This window comes from Anarrhichthys ocellatus, unplaced genomic scaffold (genome assembly GCF_004355925.1).
Source record: "Anarrhichthys ocellatus isolate YVR2014 unplaced genomic scaffold, GSC_Weel_1.0 scaffold2, whole genome shotgun sequence".
In the NCBI taxonomy this organism is placed as follows: domain Eukaryota; kingdom Metazoa; phylum Chordata; class Actinopteri; order Perciformes; family Anarhichadidae; genus Anarrhichthys; species Anarrhichthys ocellatus.
The window spans coordinates 6,219,530-6,242,014 of NW_022280032.1; the positions used below are offsets into that span (position 1 = coordinate 6,219,530).

Genomic DNA, 22,485 nt, shown 5'->3' on the forward strand with positions numbered 1-22,485 from the left:
GGTGCACGAGAAAAGCAAGAGAAGCGGAGGGGAAAAACTACAGAGGGAATGTTTTGCTGTCCTCACAGAGGGGCTCTGAGCTCCAGCTTTGCTGAGGTTTCACGTTTGTTGCTGGGTCCAGACTTGTTTATTTTTTCTCTGCCAAGGTCTGTGGGGGAATTGTAATTGGTTTTAATACCCTGTTGATTAAACTTACCCTGAAGGAGACATTTTTTGTTTCTTTTGACTTGAATTAACGGTTGCAATTTTGATTAAACCTCATGGAGCTCAGCCAGAAAAAAAACAATTGCTGTATTTTCTCAATCCACGTACTGAGTGAAGAGAAGTAGACTAGCTATCATACCGTCCCTATCTGTGCTCTGGTTCAGGTCAGTGGAGGTTTGCATTTTTTGTCTGTGTGTTTTGTCTTTGTTACAGGTAGCAGCAGTGTACAAGGACCCCAGCGTAGGGAACCTCATCAACATCATGATTGTCAAGCTAGTCATGGTCCACAATGAACAGGTGAGTGCGGGGTCTTGAATGCTACCTGTATCAAGCTCTCCAATATGGCTGACGTCAGTGCAGGTGTCCCTGGCCTGGCCTTTTCTCTGAGGGGCTTGTTTGAAAGGACACTGCCTGCCTTGTCAGTTTCAAGTCTCAAGAGAGGTCTCCATGGAAGACAAACGATACTATAGTTAGGCAGCTAGCCACCTGCGAATGAGAGGTTGCTTGAGAGGCTCACTGTAGCTTGTTGGGTCACTGTAACTGATTCTTAAATAGTTAAATTAAAGGGAACGGAAGTTGTTTGGAAAGCCGTAGGGGGCTCCTGATTTTTGCCCATGTTACCTGATGAAGTAAGTAAAACGTTATCATGATCAGTACACACAATTGAGAGAAATATGATCATAACACAGGTTGAAAAATGTGGGATATCCCTATTACATGAGTTTTAAAGACGTACTTATGTCAGCTACATTACAATATGTATACCAGTTTTTTTGGTCACATCCGCAATGGTATTTCACCCAAAACAGGAAGGGCCCACAGTGAGCTTCAATGCTGCCACGACGCTCCACAACTTCTGTGTCTGGCAGCAGAGCCAAAACTTCCCGGATGACAGCCATCCCTCTCACCATGACACAGCACTCCTCATCACCAGGTACACCCACTTCTCCCATCCTCACAATTTGAAAGGGAAAACTGAAAAATGGCTAACGGCGTTGTGTGTTTTTATTTCTTTCAGGGAGGACATCTGCCGTGCAAAAGATAAATGTGACACGTTAGGTAAACTTTTGCTTTTCTATTTTACAGATATTTCTCCACCTCAAGTCCTTTTCAATTAACTATACGCTCCGGAAAGCACAGCTCATATACTGTGCAGTAATGAGTTTATGGCAAGCTGTCAGCTAATAATATTATAGTGACAGAACAGAGTGGTAGAAACGGGAGGAGGGAGGGAGGATGGAAGGAGGCGGTGGCGGTGGCGGTTGCTAATCTCTCTTACGGAACAGAAGTTTTGATGGTTTAATCGCCTTTGACACTCAAGCAGCAGGATTTGTTTTTTTAGAATAGTTGTGTCTGTATGTGTTCATCGGTGTGTTTTTCTGTGTATCTACGTGACCCTGTAGGGCTTGCAGAGCTGGGGACCATGTGCGACCAATACCGGAGCTGCTCCATCAGTGAAGAAAATGGAATTAGTGCCTCCTTCACCATTGCTCATGAGCTGGGCCATGTGTAAGTTGCAGCACAGAACTTGTAGCAATCACCCCACCCCTACCCCAACACACACACACACACACACACACACACACACACTAACTCGCCCCTCGTAGCCAGCTTTGACTAACAAAAGCCCTCTTATCAAGAGACATAGGGCGCAGCAGTCACAGGTGCAAAACATAATAAAGTGAAAACTTGACTTTTAATAACATGCCAGCCTTTAATACCTTACTATACAGCTCAAGAAGTTAACCCTTAATGTGTCAGAGCTTTGTCTCGAGTGGACGACAGCTCAGATGAAATTCAGTGTGGATATGTGGTGGGTTTTCTGTTCTCTATATACAGTAAGTACATCATTGAAAGTGGATCCCAGAACTTTATCAGTCAGGGCAAGGCTAAATATTCTGTTTAGTATTCGGGAGCTCGCTTGTTTCCTCGTAGCAGCCGCAAACACTGATAAAACAACCCGAAGATGTCACAGTGCCGCCCGTCATATATATCTTGTGTGCTAGTGAATAACAGTGTGTTTTCCGAACACGCCTGTCTGCCAGAGAGTGTTTTTACAACAAGCTAATAATGCTACTTGTGTGAAGTGTAAAAAAATTGTATAATTGTATATTACTCTATCTTGTAATCCAGTTTAGTTGATTAAAAAGTGATGCGATTTGAGAAGCACTAGCCTTAGATGTGAATTGTAACGCACTGGCAGCATCTTTTTTCCCATCTCAGCGAGGGCATATCTTCAAGAAAAAGATGAATTGTCAGTCCTTTTTTTCTTTCCCTGCTCTTTCATCCTGCCCACCTCCCTTGCTAAGTATAAAAGTGAAAGTGAGTGAGGGATTTTCTTTCCGGTCTGCCTGTGTAGGCTACTAAAAGAGGACCAGTGTCGTGTGAGCCATTGGTGAAGAATGGCAGATATTCTTCTTCCTCCTCCTCTGTCCTCGCTCACACATTCTTCCAGTGGAGCGATCGGACCCGAGCAGGCACCCCCCTTACGCTCTTCCCCCTTGTATATCTCGTGTGGATCTGTTTATGCTAAAGTTCAAGCAGCTGGAGGCCCAGTTGGCTCTGCCTCTTGGCGTGGTTGATCCCTGCGTTTACAGGCGTGAGATGTCCACAGTGTTTAGCGCTCTGGGAAAGCCAGTGTCAGGTAGTGGGAGCCTCTCAAGAGCATTGCAGATAGATTTAGACTAATGGATAGGAGGCCTTTCTCAGATGACTGCAAGGATGTGTGATTGCTAATGGCCATCATGGGGATTTTCAGGCGAGGCGGTGTCATTTGATAGCCGTTCAAAGGTGACACATATAATCAAGTTTGTCATTAGACGGTGCCAAGTGCTCTAAATGTCTCAGATCACCAATAAATCTTCCTGACATTTTGATATCACATTAGATGTCCACAGGCTTTCTTCTACAACATCTTAAAAAATACGAAAAGCCACACCACAAAACTCTCCCGTCATTATCCCGATCACACATAACCGAGTGGATGAGATTACTGAGATTGTCAAAGATGGTTTGTTTTGCGGAGCACTACACTTGGAGGAGCTGCAACGTGTAATCCACTGACAAGGTATCAGTCCATTTCCCCCACTGGTGTCGGTGAGCTCTGTCTCTGTTGAAGTGCTGATAATTGCTGTTCCTGCAGACTGTGCTGTTTGCTCCAACTCGTACTCATGCACACCCAATCTGCAGGAATTCAGCTCGTCATCGCTGCAGCAGTGTCTTACTCTCGCCGTTATTTACGGGCATTTCAGCACAGTTATATGTCTTTGTCTTCCAAAAAGTCTAGTTGCATGACAGCGCGGCATGAAGGATGGGATGTACAGAAAACAAAGCAGCTTGTTTTGTTGAGAGCTCTCACTATAAGTGAGTGAACCCTAACTAATCACACTTTAGTCCGGATGCTTATAATCTATAATGCTGGGGTTGGTTCCCTCCCACTGGAATTGACTCCTCTATTGATCTGTCCCTTGAGGTTGCCAAACACGGAGCCACAAAATATCCTGATTTACGACCTAATTACTCTAAAAGGCTCAGGATTTCAAGTCCTTATCAACTTAATCGTCATAATGTGTTAAAAGAGTACAAGTTGTTTGGCGCTTGTCACAAATCCCTTTCACGATAATAAGAAAGTCTACATGGCAAAGTATCGCGCTGTTTGTTTTCATTTTAAACTTGCTCCATCACCCTGATGCACCTGTGCACCATCATAAGTGACGAAGAATAGTTAGTAGTTAACAGTGCAAATATCATTTGAGCCTGATTTGATGTTGTCAGCATCAGCCAGCAGCTTGGTTTGTATGTGCAGAGCTCATTACTGTGCCAGAGGCTTATTTATTCCCTGGGTGTTTGCCTTCAGGCCCTCGGCCCCTGTAGGGTGGGCCTCATGCCAGCATTGCTAGGTCTTGTTTGTGTGGCGGTATGGATTGACCCTCAGCCACAGTCCAGAGCCCAGGACTGGCCCACATCCTGTTGTAAACATCTCAGACATCATACAGCTGCATGGGTTCCTGTGTGTGTACATAGAGATGTGCATGCACTACATGTACTTATGGTAATCGGCCAAACCGCAGCACAAAACAGGACATCTGCGTTGGACCACGCTATTCTGGACATGATCAACTTGCTTTATGAGACTGCCAACTCCATTCAGCGCGGCTTAATTCATTCATCTGCAGATGCCATGCTGTGTACTTCAATTTATACAGCTGTTCTTCTGTGAAGACTCTTGATTCATTGTTTACAACGCTGAAACAATCAGCTGATTAACTGATTAGTGGATCAACAGAAAATCAATTACTTTGACAAGATTTTAAGCTTTAAAGTAATTTATTAAGCAAACATACCAAACATTTGCTGGTTCAAGCTTCTCAAATGTGAGGAATTGTCATTGTTCATACTCATACATGTTTACCTTCGAGCAACGTATACGTGTGTGTTGATGCATGGTGTTTCTGCCCATATTAGGGGATGGGGAATGGCCATCATATACTTCCATCATCATTTTCTAACCCCCTTTTGCTCTTTAAACTTTCAACATTAGAATAGGAGCACAAACAAAGCACGTTTTATTACAGATGTATAACTAGAAAAACAGTACTGAGCTGCATCTCAACCTAAAGATCCCCTATCCCCCCTAAAAAAATGACAAAAATGGGTCACTGAAGAGGGGTGGCTTAAAAGAGGTAAGCTCTTTGAGAATGTGAGATGGTGACCTTTGACCTCTCAGGAGTGAGCTGAGGTGGAGCGGATAGATGCTGATGGATAAAGAATGATGTTCACATAAAAGGTTGCACCACCAACTGGCCAGTAGGAGTTTTATAGAAGCCTTTCTGAGATTTTTACTGAATGAATATTTTGGAGATAGCACAAAAATATGTAAAACGATAGAGGGTAAGCTGCGTGGTGTGTGTGGTGATTTGTCACACATCTGTGTGTGTGGCGGCCCAACAGGACTGAATGTAAATCCTGTGACATTTATCCTCCTCGTTAGGGCTGAGCCATTAAGCAGCTGATAATAACTTTCTGTGTGTTCCCTATATCCCTCTCTCCATCGCTAACCCCCCCCCTCTCTGTTTCCTCTCTGCACCAGGTTCAACATGCCTCATGATGACAACCCAAAGTGTCGAGATGCAGGCATGAAGCACCAGTATCATGTTATGGCTCCCATCCTCAAATATGACACCAATCCCTGGTCGTGGTCCAAGTGCAGCCGCAAGTACATCACAGAGTTTCTAGAGTAGGTACCAGCTCTCCTCACTTTGAACCTGATTCATCACCAAAACAAAATTTTAATGTTTTCTCCTCCAATCTCATATTATCACATCCGCGTTTTTAGTTTGCCATATTAACTTTTACTTGTTGTGACGTGGCGCCAAAACAAACCGCTGCAACGTCTCTCGCAGTGCTCTGTAGACAGGTCAGTGCAATGTAAACTGTGTGGACTTGTTATTGCCTGGTGTTGAAAGAGTATTTCCTGTTTGAATCCGGGGATCTTCCTCGGCTGACCCGAGCGATGGATCTCTCGCAGCCCCTCAGCTGTCTCCCCACTCAGACAGAGCCGTGTTTTCAAGATGCTGGGCAAACAGTAATCTAGTCACTAGCCTGCTTTCCGCACCAAAACCCGTAACACGGGGCAACGGCTCATTCAGCAATTCCTAACCTGCACTGTGGTCGCTGATCCCGGTGAAAGGCTTCCCTTTAAGATGGGAAATGTCAGTTATAATTATATCTTCCCAGGACATGACCCTTCAATCTTTGCCTTCTTTCCTCTGTTAATTGTGGAGGCCTTCACAAAGGACGGCCTTGTTGACCAGATGCATCTCGAGAGCGCGGTGTTAGGCAACGCCTCGTATGGAGTTTTAAGGTTGCGTTTCACATAGTTTCCAGCCAGCGATGACCTCAACATCGAGTGGTCGGAACATTGAGTTAAGAGGAATCTCTTCATTATTTGGTCCGGTCCATGACAGCTGTGTTTTTTTTTTGTGTTTGTGTGGCGCATTACTGCGCGAAACCAGGAGTGTGGTGTAAATATGAAATGCATTTGTGATAAACTTCAGCATTTGTTCACCATATGAGATATATAACAAACAATGGAGGTATGAAGAGAGCATGTCAGTGTGGGAGCCGCAGCGGTGGGAAAAGCCCATGAGAGCGTCGTCCAAGAGCTTTTGAAATCCGTCCCCAGCCGACAATGAGGAGCATTGATTCAAAGTACTACCTCTACAGTACTGCTCCTGCTCAGTGGGCTGCCCTGGTCAAGTACATCAGTGTTTTGACTGCCCATTCTCCCTGAAGAGCAAATTCAATCTGCACCACTCTCCTACCATTTAAAAAACTGAAAGGCCGCGCCACCTCTCAAGCATCCCTGTTCAGAAGGATTCCCCTCCTTCTCCCCCTATATCCCACTGTTGCTGTAATAATGTGCACTGAACTGCCGCACCTCAGCACTGATGAAAAGCATCCTGCTGTTGTGCAGCGTTATTATGCGTCAACTGCTGCATAAAGCAACCATTCATTCCCACGATGTCGCAGAGCCTTTTGATTTAAGCCTCAAAATCCAAATATAAAACTAAAATGCAAATCTTTGGCTGTTGCCACCCACTAATTGTTGTGTTGGCTGGGTGTTGAAACCACATAATCAGTAGTAGTGGGCAAGCCCCATCATTCTCCATTACACACCTCAAGAATTAGCCTAACTGCTCCAGCAACTCTTCCTTTTGAAGTCACTTTTAAATACTTAATCTGTCATTATGTTCAGGCAACACATTACAGGTGACTACGGTAAAAGAAATTAACTAATAGATATTGCCATGAAACCTCCACAGTAATTAATGTATCTAGAAGATATCTCCCTGAAACTTCCCCAGTTGATTACTCACATTAAGACATCATTTTTTTTTGTATTACAAGTTTTCTAAATTGTTATATTTAAGTATGCAAACGAGGCATTATCTAACGGTAACCTTTGGTGAATTTAGGATAAATCTACAGATTTAGGATGTTTTATTTCCAATAGTCTGAGAGAACGACCAAACAAAATACGACAAATGGACAAGTGCATGATGAAACAATATTTTTGCCTATAGTGTCTCGCCTTAATAAAATCAAGATGGATCTTTATTTTCGGTATGTTGCTCTAAATTCAACTTAAACCTCTGTCATTATCTCGTCCTATATCTCCCTGTACTATAATCGGTACACGCTGTCTGAGACAAAGCTCTAAGATGACAGCATTGCTGCATTTTACTTGGCGCTGTTTGATCAAACACTGTACAGTGATGCTCTGTGTCATTTCCTCTGCAAAAAATAAAAATCAATCTGACATATGAGCAGGCTTCTTGCACTGTTTACGGAGGGAAACCCGGTATGGTGTGCATGGAAACTATTATTGTTTAGTCTCTTACGACAAGCACACAACAGCCAACTATAAGTCATCTTATAAATAAACTCACTTTTGAAGTTTCCCCAATGGCTGCCCGGTGTGGAATCTCCTCTGGTGCCAGAGAGGAATTGCCTCGCTGTCTCAAATCCACACGGCCAATATTCTTTTTTTTTTTTTTTTAAGGTAGACGTTTCATTTAAAAAATGACCACACTGACCCCTTCTCCTTCTGTGAGTCTGTCTGTCTTGGTCTTAATAATCATTCCATTAGGTTCCAGGACACTGATTAGACAGATGACCAACTGCTGAAAGATCCTGTAATATGGGAATGTCTGTGTGAGTCCTTGACAGGCTGCTCTATAGTTTTCATTCACAGTATCCTCCACTGTAGTATTATTCTTCTCATGCAATCATTCCCCTGACACCCAGCGCTGTTTGCTGCAGTTTCTGACATTATAGACTGGAAATAAAAGGGGAAAGAAACAAGTGACTGTAACTCAGGATAATCCTGTGTAATTATTGGACTGTCATGTCAGCTGGCGTTGTATGGAGCAGGTGTTTTAGAAGCTCGATCCCGGATTAAATTTGTCAGAGCGGTGCAGACATGTTGTGTAATTACACATCTATACATGTCTCATCAGCCAGTTTCCTTTCTCAAAAGTAAACAAGAGATCTTTTGAGCCTGGGCTCGCTCTGCTAACATGTTTGACTTGTGCCTTTTCATGACCGTGAAGGCTGATGATTTTATATGCAGGACGTTGTTGCATACATTCAGTCCAGCTGTGCTTTTGTTATCTCTGTTACTGTGTCGTGGCTCAGGGCGTGGCACAGCGCAGTCTGTCATTATGCTGCAATGCTGGCGCTGGCACAGATTTCTCGAACTTAATCAGGGGCTTTAGGATTCCAGATTCTCGTTTTTTTCCTTCTTCAGCGCAGATAAATACACCTCGGATAAAAATGCAGTCAGTGTGCAGAACCTTTTCAGTCTGTATCAAAATACAGTTTGATTCAGTCTGTGGCGCCTGACTACAGTTTCATAGTGACAGCATTTACTAACAGGCCATTGAGGGGAAGTGATATCAGTCTCTCTGTTGGGTAACTTTACAGACCACCCACAGGGGAAAACACATCTGAGGATGAACACCGACAAAGACATGGAAATATTTACTTTGCTCGTATGAAAGAGAGGACACGTGTTGATACATTTTGGGGTCAGAAAATACTGAAGTATCCTGAAAATGTTACCATGAAAGTTTGCCTTGTGCTTGTGTGTGTGTACATGTGTGCGATTGTCTGTCTGTGAACACACTTGTGTGATTGCATGCTTTCCTTTTCCTTTACTGTACACACAATTCATACTTTTGTGTTTCAGCACCGGCTATGGGGAGTGCCTCCTTGATGAGCCTACAGGCAGGATGTACGAGCTGCCCACCCTCCTCCCTGGTCAAATCTACAATGCAAACAGACAGTGTGAACTGATGTTTGGACCCGGTTCCCAAATCTGCCCTTACATGGTAAGTTGGCTTGCTATCAAAGCAAGGAAAACCACACTTAAAAAGTGAAGGATCAAGACTTCAGGTGGAAGTAGATCTAAGATAGTTGTCGTCTACTAAGATATACAGCAGAACCCTCAGACATGTGATCGGAGCAGTTATCCATAAAGGCCAACAGATATGAAGCTGTAGTCAGTTAATTGCAGTTAGGTTCTATATTTCTTAATTGTAATATACAGTAGAATAAATATAATCTGTAAATTGCCATGCGGAATGTATGGCATGCATTTTCTCACGTTCAAAGAGGCAGATAAACTGCCTATTGTTGAATGCCCAGCCACTAATTAAAACCTGATACTGGGCCATTTAAAATGCATCTAGCACATGTCTGGAAAGCAATGAAGCACAAAAGAAAATGTGAATTCCTGGCTACTGACTGAAATACTGTTTGAAGAAAACCAACAACCCTATTTCGATCTGCAATCACACAATCTTCCTCCCAAAAGCCTATGTTCTCACATTATAGACAAGTTCTTTTACTATTCAGGCAAAAACAAATAATGCTGGTGCTAATTGTTTTGCCCCCACAGAAACAGTGCAAGAGGCTATGGTGTACCAGCGCAGAGGGGGACCATAAAGGATGTCGCACACAGCACATGCCACTGGCTGATGGGACTGACTGTGGCAATGGAATGGTAAGTCGGTCCACATGTGGATCTGTGTTGCTTAATGAACAGATCATAGGCGTTTGATTTCCTCTATGAACACGTTTTATGACACTTGTGGTGCTACAGTTAATGTTCAAGGCCTGTCGGTTTGGGAGTGTAGGCCTCAGTACAGCTGCACAGCCAAGATGTTGGAAAATTCTGCACAACAAAATTCCTTTAACTCTAATGTCTCCTTAACTCACACCTAAATGTTTTGTCCACCTCTTAGTTTTATTGGGTAGTCTGCCATTTGATTGACACACTAAATTATTCTGATGCAGTAAAGCCCACCCATCTAGTATTTGAAACAGAGTAATTTGTTTGCAGCTACCGTGAAACCAGATTTTTTTTGTTTTTTTGCTTTTTTGCTTTAAACACAAAATATGGATCAGATGTAAATATTGGTTTGGGATCCCCATATTGCAACACTGAATGTACTTCATCTGTCTGTGTTCCTCCGCCTGATTGCATGAGAGCCAAAATGCATTAGAGCCATAAGTCAAGCCTCCCATGCAGGGCTGCTTGGAATTCTGATGCTTTTACCCTCTAGTTCACTTCCTCTACCACGAAAAAGGAATAATTTATCATGCATTACTTTCCTGCCTGCATTCTGGTTGCAGAAACCCATGTAAATGTGGTCAGGTGATGGCCCTAGTTAGAAACTTGAAGCTTTTCCCTCCGTGTTGTTACGGGGCCCCAACCCCCATTAGCCTTCATGTTCTCCTCGCTCTGGGATGCTATGCTAATTAGAGCTGAGACGGCGGGTTAGTCACTGAGGATACATGGAAAGAAGGGCTGCAGGGGAGGGGGGGGGGGGCAGAAAGAGAAAGAGAGAAAAAGGAAAGGAAAAAGAGAGAGAGGGCGGCGAAAAAGAGGGAGAGTCTTAAGAGGGAAAGGTGAAGACGTGGGCCCTTTGAAAGAGGATGCCACCCGCCGTTCACAGTTGAGTCACCTTGTTGTGAACCCATGACCCTAAAACCTCTTAAAAAGGCGGGTGAGTGGGTCAGTGGTCAGGCCGTAACAGAGCCCAGGCTGAGGCCAGCCAGCGCTCTCACAAAAGACCTCACATCAGTGATTCTGCAGTGCAGGAGGCGGGAGAGGAGGAGGGAGGAGGGAGGAGGAGAGTGAGGACGACGTACAGGGGGATGAGAATTTGGTGGGCTGGTGTTTAGCATTCGGAACATGCGTGAGGGAAGGAAGAAGAGAAGGAGGGTTCTCTACTCTCCTTAACCTTCTGCCCTCCAGGAGTCTTTTGCAATGTGGGCCGATGCAAGTCTTATATCCCTTATATCCTTTCATCTGGTTCCATCTCTCTCCTCACCATGTTAGGTCCTGGATCAGCCCTGTCTAGTGAGAAGAGGTTAACGGGGGATAGCTAACATCTTAATCCAACTACAACAACCAGACTAAAACGTAATGGCCCTGGGATTGCAGCTCCGACACTGTTCTCAGCCCGTATGTGGGAGAAACACTTGAGGAGACATGGTGTTGGTTTAATCACACCAAGTGCTTTGCTTTAATAAGCTGCAAACCCTTAACTCAATTTAAGCTGACTTAGCTAGATTGCAATAGATGTCTTGTCTTCTTTGAAACCCTGTAAACATTAATTTGATCAAAGAGGCCTAGACGTTCAAAGTTAAAACCAGTAAAAAAAAAGTCGAAGTATTATTAAGTTACATATTACTATTTGTAATATGGACCTACTTAACACAAATATATAGTAAAGTAAAGGCTGCAACAACACTTACTTGCTTACTTGATAACTACATTTAGATGCATGTTATCCTAACCATCTAAACGTTGTTGATCCCCAAATCAAATTTAAAAAGTTAAAGGATCATCCTCTGGGGAAGACGATCGTACCAAATTGTAACCAATATTTCTCAAAACATTTGACTAAAAATCCAACAATGCTAGTCTCATATTGGCGTTAGAGGAAAGATAAGGGATCATCAAAGCCATGAGGAATAAGGACTAAGCACTGCAAATGACTGTACAGACTTTCCTGTCCTCTAATAGTTGTTGAGATCAGAACCAGAATGGTGGACCAACCAATAAACAGACACGAATGTCCCTAGAGCCCTATTAATCAACAAAAATTATATGAGATCCTTTTGTGTTAGTGATATATATATTTTTTCTTTTTCGTATGTTTCTAAATCCACAAACAGTTTTCCTTCATTTCTTTGTGTTCTGAGTGGAGGCCCCACCTTTGTTTGTAGTGCTGAGGGCCCAGTCTCATCCTCATGCAGGGGGCTGTTTGAAGTAGTATGAGTTGAAAGAGATTGAGACCCTGTACTGACACTCAGCTGCCCATACAAGAGCTCTTTTATGTGGTATTTTGGTATGGTGTGTTTGTGTGTGTGCAAGTATGTTCATGTGCCTCAAAAGTCTGATAATCTACAAACCCATGGACCCAGGATCGTCCCTGACTCTCTTGCGTCAGTGTTGCATTGTTCTTTCTTTGTATCTCTTGGTGCCTCTCTTGCATTCTTGCATTTCTTTGTCTCTTCTTCTCTTTTCCTAGACAACTTCAATGCACTGCAACGATCACGCCTCTTCTGCTGATTCCTTTCACATTTCTTCTTCAAAGAAGTCATGAGGTTCAGGTCTAAGGCTTTACAGGGTCTTGGGTCGAGCTCCTGGCTCTGAGGTGTCTGCAGAGCCCTGAGGGGGAATGTATGTGTGTGTGGGGGGGTGTGTGTCAGATCTGGAGGATTATAACTATGTATGGCCTCTATGAGGAAAACTAGCAGCAGGTATTGTCTTAGTAACCACAGCTCCTCTTTAAAGAGCTCTTTGGAAGCCTATCATTAGATCAGAGCCTGCCATGTCACTCTAGCGATTACACGGGAAACGTCATTTCTTGTAAAAAGTGTGTTTTCTGAACGGCTATAGCTGTCACCTGTTGTGACTGCGTTGTCAGCGGAGAGTTTTTGTTCAATTGGGTTACGAAACAAAGTTGTGACCGCATCGGGTAAACGAGGTCGGTGCCCAAAAAGTGGGAGGGAGGCACGTCCTCTGAATGAAGAGTGAAAAAAAAGTTTGTTTGTATACAGCTTAGCTGAAATAGGGCAACGGGCACTGCAGGATTCACGGGTAGTTTTCTCCCCCTCTGTTCCCTTCTCCTCTCACTCTCTCTGCTTCTCTACTTCTGCCGCTCTCTCTCTCTCTTCCCCGCTCCCTCTCTGTTGCTCAACGGGCCCTCTCACAGGGCGGCGGAGTGAGTAATGCGGTCACATGACCTTTGGCGGCGCGTCTGTCATCTGGCTCAGTGGGCCGTGCACTAACGAGGGCATCCCATCACTTGTTGTCTATAAATACCGCCACCACCCTCCCTTCATCCTCTCTTCTCCTGCTCTTTCTCCCTTACTCCCCCTCCCCTTTTCGGTCCCTCTCACTCTTCAAAAGGATCCTGCATCTGTGTGTGTCTGTGTCTGTTTTGATTGTGTGTGTGCATACATGCATGTAGTACTTTTGTGTGTGTGTGTGTGTGTGTGTGTGTATGTGTGTTCCATTTATATTTTTGCAGAATTATCTACATTTAATATAAGTGTAAGCACATGCACAGTTGTGTCAGTGTGTGCTTTTGTGTGTGTGTAGATTAGGGGCCAACCAGCATGGTCAATAAGTGCCTGTCAAGCCAAAGCCGGGGACCGCTTAGCGCTGTATCCACATCCCCACCATTTGAAGATCCCTGCGCTGCCTCTCACCACGTCACTGCTCAGTGGGTGGCGCAGGGAAAAAAGCACCAGCAGAGCTTGAATAAACTGTGGTGTTTTGTTGCCAAAGTTCTTATTGTTGTCACGTGTGTCCATTTTATTGTCAGTTTGAATGCGGCCTTGACTGAAAGCTCCCCTGCCAACTTTTGGGGAATTTGTTGAAAAATGACTTACAAAATACTCAAGTGTTTTAGATTTCTTTCAATCGCTGAGCTTTTCTTTACGTGTAAAACCCCAAAGGCTTCCCAGATTCTCTTAATAGGGGGCTTAATTGAGTGGTTAGTGTAAGTGAACAAATGGGAAGTTGCTTTTGATTTCCAGAGCATTCCTCTGAAAAGAATGACGACCTGCTCTGGTTTCAGCCAATTAGAGTGAGATAGTGAGGTCTTGAAAAGTGAAGCCAGGGCAGAATGGAGTTTGTTGGCGGAGGCGGTGAGTGTTGGCTGGAACTTCCTGGCAGCCTGACAGACTTGTCGTATGATGCGGGGACGGGGTGTTTGTGTGTAACAGTGTGTGTGTGTGTGTCTGTGCTGGAGTTTGGGATTGTGAGACTGGAATCAGTGTCGCTCTCTGCTAATCTCTGGATATTTGCAGGACGTTGCCACTTTGATTTGCCATCATCACGGACATTTCTGTGGATTTGGGCTAACAAGAGGATTGTTGCTCTGGAATTACTGTGTCCAGTAGCCAGTGAGTGGAGCTTTCATTGCTGGCCGTGTTGAAGGAGGAAGATGTATTTACACAATTATAGTGTGTTGTCAAAATGTATTGTATTGTATGCAATTGTGATGTATTCATTGCATATTGGCAGAAGGTGTAAATAATTACAAAATTAAAAACACACACAATATCTGACATCTTTCCAATTATGGCTGACGTGTTAGCAAACAATTGCCTTTCACGACATCGTCATATTTATGAACACGTTTGCGATATCTACTTTATATGATGACCATTGGGCAATGTTGTGTTTACAGCTTATTTTGCTGCCCCCCAAGTGGCCCAAAAAATAATATAAGTTTAAAAATCTCTGCAGAGCAACATAGCTGGATGACAGCTCTCCGTGGATTTATCACTAGAAAGGACACCTTTCACATTATAGGTAAGGATTTTGACCACTGTTAATAAAAAAATAATATTGATTAAGGCAAGTTCTAGTAGACTACAAGAGGTATGTGTGTCTCAACAGTTGTACAGAGCTGTTGATAGTGCACGTGAATGGGATGGGGGGATGGGGGGAGAGTAGAAAAGAGGACAGGAAGCAAATTAGTGAGAAGAGAGGTTGGTTGGGTTCACGGTTGCATCATGTCCTCTCTCTTGCTCTCTCTAGCTCACCATCCCCTCCCTCTTGTCATCTCTCTTCCTCCTGTCTTCTCACCCTTTTAACACAACGGAAAGGAAATATGGAACTAACGAGGAAAACTGTCTGTGTAAATCCAGTCTGTAATAACAGATGTAATTTGACTTATTATGAGCAACACAAAGAATCCTTTACTACTGAATATCTTAATGGCTCTCTATTGCCTCTTACCTCCAGGTCAAGTTGTTCGATTTGTGAGTGCGTCATGACTTATTGAAATTCAACGGCAGTGGTCCATGTTTCGCCACAGGTGAAAAGGTTAATTAAGCATTGTGGAGTGGACTCATCAAAGACACAGACACAACCCAACACCCCCCAAAACAGACCAAGGCCAAAGTAAACTCCCAAACCAGAGCCATGAGAAAGACACCGCAACATGAAAGGTGAAGCCTTTCGGAAATGGCCGTGTTAAAATGAAAGAGCGGAGGGCTTTTTAAATCAGTCCTCTGCCTTCTCATTCTTACAGTGATGTATGGCTTGTGCTCAGAAATGAGGTGCTCTCTGCAACAGTTTCCTGGCAATTACAGGGCACTAACTTCCAAACCAGCCAGCTGAGGAGCTCAGAGCAGATGCTGCTGTCTTTAGATACTATTCCCACTGTTGGGGTTCGTATCCTGGTGACTACTCTCTGTGGCTCTACGGCAAGGTGGTTGAGCTTTATTTTGTGTGTTGGTGTGTGATTTGAGAGCAAAGTGGCAAATGTATAGTGTGAGTTTCCCTGTGTGCATTATATGTTTACCTATAAACAGTATGTGAAAGAATGCATGCACGTTATGTATGTGTTTGCAGATATGCACATGTCTTGTTGCTGGGAGTCTTTGTGAAATTCCTAATTTGAAACACTTGCTAGTCACAGCTGGACAGGTTTCTCTCACAAGACCTTCAAATGTCTCACCACATTCCCAATTGAGGGGCAAATTTTGTTCTTTCTAGGAGAGAGTCTGCCGGTGTCCTTAATGCTTGTTTGAGCTTTGCCTTTCACCTCAGCGTTTTCCAAGTGTGTGTTTGTGCACTTTGGAAAGAGAGGCTAATTGGAATTGAGCGTGGCCCCCAGATGCCTCCAGACTCTGAGCAATCACTCTCACGCTGAATGCACATTCACAGGTACACACACACACACACAGTCATGCACATGCTCACGTTCGCACACATACATCATCTCACACAGATGTTTTTTTTCATTCCACTCCCCCTTTCCTTCTTTCTTCTTTTCACCCACATCACCTTTTCAAGCCAAACAAAACGGTTGTAAACACAGGGTGCCAGCGGGGGGAGTGGAATGCCTCAGCGGCTTACACAGGCTTTGGTCCTCTCTGACAGACAGTCCGCCTTGTGTTTGACAGTTCCTCGGGTTCTGCCGCCTGGTGGCACTGTGGTGGTCCCTGCGTGGCCCTTGAAGTTTCCCATAAGGGGATAAGGGGGATGGGTGGCTGAGGTATAGAAGGGATGCCCAGGTCCCGGTTGACAGTCCTTAAGCTGAGGTGGGGGAAGGGGATGTGAGAGCTATAAGGGGAGAGGATATATGTGTTGGGTCAAAGGAAAACTGTTGATATACATTTTAGGAAAAATCTTTGAAAGTCTTTCTTTGGCAATTCCAAGAACTCTGATTGGTTAGCTCTTTTGTCTCGAGGAGGTTGCTCAACCAACAAGGACCGGCACCTGTTCGCCTCATTGTGGTGTGGAAGGCATTTCCACTCATGTGGATGTTTTATCACATTGCTTTAAGTCACTTTTATTAGATTTTTTTTTTTTTTTAAATCCATTGTTTGTGCTCCAACCAAAGTATCAGCGCCCTCATTTTGCATTTACAGTGGAACAAGTCAGGAAGAATCTCAAATTAGGTCTGCATCATGGAACTGTTTGTGGTTTGTTTAAAGTAACAATAATGTCAGGAAGTAAAGTGACATTTTTTTATCAACCTGACAAAATTACGTTCTTGTGGGAAGAAAAGAAAAGAAAAGGCAACACTGTCTTATTTACATTATATTAGAATGTAAATAAGTTACATTGTATTAGAATGTAGCTTCTTTACATTCTAATAGAATGTAAAGAAGTTACAGTGTATAGAATGATTCTATTGAAGTTATTCCTTTTTTAAATGTTTTAGACGAGTCACTAATCACTTTAAAATAGTGATTATAGCTGATTTAACTTACAGACATGAGATTGATCTTCTCATGTCACTCTCTCTATACAATGATATAAATTCATCCCCGTTTTATTGATATCTTACGAAATATTACTCCTCACTTTTCGTGCATTTGTCCTGCAAAAGTCCAGCAACATGAGTCTGTTTTCGCTTGTTACATGCATACTGTCTTTTCAAAATAAACTTCCATCTTCACAGGAAACAACTACGGTTTAGACCATACCCTGCAGCTGTTAACACCTGTATGCCATTGTGCACAGACGTTACATTAGACCTGCTAGTGTGTCAAGCACACTTGCAAACTAGGCCAGGATAGTAGAGGCAGCGGTGCCAAATTCTCTGTATGTTTACATGTGTTTGTGTGCATGACTTTGTGATTTTGCAGGTGTTCATGTAAGGTAATGGCTTTAAGTTGTGAATTTAGGTTGAAGCGGAAACTGGTCAGATTAGCCATTGTCCAGCAGATGACTTTGATTGATATCCTCCCTGGTTTATTACCGTAGTTATGAAAATCCACTGAAGCGGATCTCACACGGTTCTGTTCTCAGAGTCTTTTTTTATCTAGAGAAGGGGATTGAATATCTTGTAGTGGAATGGGCGTGTGGCCAGTTGAAATGATAGTAGTTGCATTTGTCATCTGGAAAGAACTGGCAATTGAAGTAACAACTTGTGCATGAACCTCACAGACTAAACTCTGTGAGGAAACACAGTGAGAATGAGGTGTCCCCAAAGAGCATCCTCCTTTCCAGGTTATAGGTTTAAAAGCTTTGTATCTGAGGAGATAGACAGCCCAACAGCAGAAGGGAGTTCCTGATTTCAAGCCAGTAATAAACTTTGTTCCTCTTGTTATCACAACTCTAGAGTTTCCTTATCATGGTGCCACTGCTCCCCGTGCCTGTGTGCCCCGGACGGCTGGCTATGTACCCAGACAGACGGCGTCTTGTCCTGCATTCTTTCAGTGAACAGAACCCTCCGATATCTTAGCCGCTGAGAAGGGGATTTGGTTGCACACAAAGGGAAATGGGCCTGCCGTGCTTTGCTTTATGAAAGCAGTGTTAGCCCTTCTTGGCAAAGGTTGGTTAGTGGGTACACACTGTTTGATACCGGGCGCCTTATTTTCTATGTCAAAGTGGGTCTACTCTACTGGATGAAAGATATTATGTAATTCTGTATTTACAACTCAAGCCTAAAAAAAATCGCAGAGCAAATGCTTTTCATTCAAGTGTCTTAGAAGGTTTTTGTTGCCATTTCAATTTCAATGACTTCAGGCTTGAAAAACAGAGAGCCCATGTGGAAAATAGTGTGCCTTCATGCCAATAATATCATCATATCACTTTTTAGAAGAAAAGAACACCCCCAAATAAATGATAGATTTGGTTGGCATGAAAGAAGTATTCTACCACATACTGTACATTTCAGTTAGTGGTTTCTCCCATTGGCACTTCCTGTCTTTCGTTGTCTTCCACCATCTCTATTTTTGTCTGTATCCCTACACCGCTCCTTCCCTCTCCCGTTTCTCTTTGGACAGCTGGAGGAGTTGGACGCCTTCCTTGAGGGTAAACAATAGTGGAATTAGGATTTCTTTCAAAAATATAGCTTGCGATCTAAACAGAGGATTAAGAAGGAACAGATGAACACCACTCCCAGCTGTGCCTGCATTAATTCTGCAGTCTGTGTTTGTCTTCAGATCTGTAGCAGTTGCAGTCATTTCTTGTGTGTCTGTTGCAGTACTGCAGACACGGGATGTGTGTAAACAAGGAGTTGGACCTGAAGCCAGTCCATGGGGAGTGGGGTCCCTGGGGGCCCTACAGTGTTTGCTCCAGGTCCTGTGGTGGAGGAACCCGGAGTACCGCCAGAGACTGCAACAAGCCTGAGTAAGGAAGGATCGGGCAGTTATGACAATCGAACCCATTACAGACTGTTAATGTGTGTTAGACTCTGAACCAGTAAGAGAAGCACTAAAAAAGAGAGCAGTCATGCCTGAATAAGAGTTGTAAACAAGCTAAAGTGAGTTTTAAACCTGCATGTCAGATTCATTTAGCCAGTCAGAGAGAGCTTGTTTCCTAAGTGTGAATTTAATGTAAACAATGTGGGTTTGAAGTCATAAAGACCAGTCAAACAAGAGCAAACATGGTCTTTAAATTGAAAATAAGTGTAGTGCTTATGTGATCTGTCCCGTCTTGCTCCAGGCCCAGAAATGGCGGGAAGTTCTGTGTTGGTCGCAGGATGAAGTTCCGCTCTTGCAACACTGAGCCGTGTCCGCGAGGACAGAAAGATTTCCGCGAAGAGCAGTGCTCTCACTTTGACGGCAAGCACTTCAACATCAACGGTCTACCTCCCACCGTCCGCTGGGTCCCCAAGTACAGTGGCAGTGAGTGCGCCAATGTAATCCCAAAGCATGTCATTTGAATGTTTCGTGGTGACTTGAGCTGTGACATCAAAGATGGATACTATTTACATCCAACTGTACAATGTAGTTTGAAGCCAGTGATACAGTATGTTTGGTGCATTTAACTAAAATGCCGCACACCACATTGTGTGTGGGAGGGATTCGAAGGACAATACATGCAAAATTGTGATATCTATGTGTCTTCTGCTTTTGAATCTAATGCAGTTTTAATACATTAGGGGAGAAGAGGGAATGGGTGGATGTGCAAGTAGTATATCTGTGGGTGTGTCCTTTATTTGTCATACCTTGCAAACCCACGATAAGAGTTGCAAGGGTTAAATCTTTAGTTGACCCAAAACAACAGCAACATTAAAGCAACAAGCAGCCCTTCCATAGCCTGCTCAGCTACATGAGATTACCATCTGGCAAAGACCACCTTGTCTAAGTTACTGCAAGAGACTCATTTATATAATTGATGCTACACAAGCAAACAGGCCAAGCCCCAGAGCCAGTGCGCCGTCAGATACAAAGTGATTCTTCCAAACAATGGATACCAATTTGGAAAATCTAGCAAGTGTCCTCTGATCTTAGGTATAGGATGAAAAATGTGTTGTTTCATCAGCACGTGCAAGTCATCTTGAGGCTTTTCATCTTGTTATTGTTCAGGATTTTAATTGTATTAATCTCATTAGCTATAGTACAACTTTTTCCATAGTCTGCTTTCTTTCTCCATGCAGTACTAATGAAGGATCGCTGTAAGCTCTTCTGCCGGGTCGCTGGGACTACGGCGTACTATCAGCTGAAGGACCGCGTCACAGACGGCACGCCATGTGGGCCAGATACCTACGACATCTGTGTTCAAGGCCTCTGCAGGGTATAATGAACCTATGTACACACACACACACACACACACACACACATACTGTAAGCTTCAACATTAACATAATGTTAGTTTTATTATCATGCTGTCATGATATGTAGTGTCATATGTTGCAGACACAAAAATAACTTAACACCGTCCGCTTAGTCATACTTATACACGATTCACATTTTGTAATAAATGGAAAGGATGAAGCTTGACTTTTCATTCACACTAATCATTGTAAGTATGGTTTACATAAATTCACAAATCTTCTCTCCATCTGTACTTCTTCAGCAAGCAGGCTGCGACCACGTTCTTAACTCGAAGGCCAGGAATGACAAGTGCGGAGTGTGTGGCGGGGACAACTCGTCGTGTAAAACTCTGGCAGGGACCTTCAACGATGCTCAGTATGGTAAGTCGCACCGCTCAGATTACATGTACGGTACACTTATAGCTGACTGTTCTCAAAAAAGGTGTCGCTATTAAACATAATGTATGTCAGCAGCTTCTGCAGAGCGACTATCCGATACGCAGTAAACATAGAAGAGCTGAGAATGACTTCAGTTCCACGTGGCTGCAACGCCTATTAGGTGCTGATGTCACGTCTGGTTATGTTTAAACATATAAAGCTTGATTTTCAGCAACGCTACGTGCTTCAGCCAGATTGGGAAAAACGCAGAGCACCAATCTTCTGTAAATCTTTTATAAAACTGATTAACACAGTGACCTCACTCTCTCAGGTCTTCAGACAGCAAACACAAACCTGACATCACCCCTTTGAACTGTCCCTGCATAATGTGCCTCAGTGTGGGCCAAATGCTGATTGCATCCAATCCTTTTTCATGTCTGGACAGCAAAACAGCAGAAGTATTAGCATAAAAGCCCTGCTGGGTGTGGCCTCCATCATGTTTACTCCGCATTAGTTTGGCGCTGAGCTTGAGCGTCTCTATCCATCTGCTTTCTTTCTGTACTCTGTTAGCTGTTGGGGGTACAGGGTTTGAGGATCGTATTGAACCAAACCCGGCACTGAGCTCAGCACTGGTAATTTGGCTTGACCTTAAGAAAGAGAACACGAGTGGGAATACAGCCCAGGCAGGATATCCCTCTGCTCCTGGGTCTAGGCCTGTCTTTCTGTCTTTCAACCTTTTGTCCTTTTCTTGTTTGATGTCTCTCTATTTCTGAGTCTCTTCCTTTGTCTCTCTCTTCACTTCGAACCAGTGATAGTCTAAGTTAAATCACATCTTGAATGTTGACCATTGAATTGACAAAGCATTTGAACATTTAACTTGTATGTTTATACTTGTTATTGGTATTTCTATAGTCTTTTGCTGTCCTGTTTTTCCCCAGTATTATAACACATACAAACTTGACACTGATGCTTTTGCTAGGTCTCTTTCCATCTTTATAGATTGTCAAGTTTCAAGTAAGTTAAGACTTAAAGCTGTACCTGAGATGTACAAGCGGACTTGATACAGGCTTACATTTTCTATATTTTCTGGTTTCTTTAATTGATGCTACAGCAATGAGAGCATACAATGGAAACAAGAAAAACTTAAATGTTTCAGAAAAAAAATGAAATCACAGTAAATGCAAAGCAAGCAGATGTTTGTCATCAACCCAGTCAGCACTGTCTGACAACTTGCATCAGGGTGAGCATGTGACGCCTTCTAATTTCCCCCTGCAGGGTATTAATACATCATCTTCTTTCTTGCTAGTGACAGAGGGAAGCATGTTTGAGGTAAACCCCAGCGTTCCCTAAGTTCAGCATGGTTGTTTCTTTTCCCCAGGGTGCTGTGTTTACTGTTCATCCCTGGGTCACTCTGTGGTGGCAGAGGATTGTGTGTGTGGTCATTTGTTAAGCTGGGGGATCTCGGATGCCTCATATGGCTTGTGGATAGCATGTTTCCTCAGAGGGGGGGCGTGTTTGCGGTTTCTGAAGTTCATACACCCCTGTTTTTTTAATGAGCTTATCCTGTCCCCAGTGTTTAGTGAGGTAATTTGACATGACACACAAAACAGTAACAGGAGGTTGTGTATAGATGTTTGGGTTGTGGTGAAAAGGGTTTATTATGAAGGAATAGAGTAGTAGTTGTAGTAGCTTCATGTACAGTATGACTTCAAATGAAAACGTTTTTCAGTCATGGTTTACATGGATTGTGATGACTATACAGTGTGTGTGTGTGTGTGTGTGTGTGTGTGTGTGTGTGTGTGTGTGTGTG

General features: G+C 43.5%; 1 protein-coding gene across 1 annotated transcript in view; it reads left to right on the plus strand.

The window, feature by feature from the left end:
- LOC116388710 (A disintegrin and metalloproteinase with thrombospondin motifs 20) overlaps window positions 1-22,485 on the plus strand; it is a 74,688-nt gene that overhangs the window by 16,034 nt on the left and 36,169 nt on the right. The window contains exons 5-15 of the mRNA XM_031856827.1: window positions 418-501; window positions 1,014-1,138; window positions 1,223-1,263; window positions 1,608-1,713; window positions 5,294-5,440; window positions 8,957-9,098; window positions 9,668-9,772; window positions 18,744-18,889; window positions 19,205-19,386; window positions 20,142-20,278; window positions 20,561-20,678. Coding sequence (XP_031712687.1) covers window positions 418-501; window positions 1,014-1,138; window positions 1,223-1,263; window positions 1,608-1,713; window positions 5,294-5,440; window positions 8,957-9,098; window positions 9,668-9,772; window positions 18,744-18,889; window positions 19,205-19,386; window positions 20,142-20,278; window positions 20,561-20,678 — 1,333 coding nt within the window. The remainder of the gene's footprint in view (window positions 1-417; window positions 502-1,013; window positions 1,139-1,222; window positions 1,264-1,607; window positions 1,714-5,293; window positions 5,441-8,956; window positions 9,099-9,667; window positions 9,773-18,743; window positions 18,890-19,204; window positions 19,387-20,141; window positions 20,279-20,560; window positions 20,679-22,485) is intronic.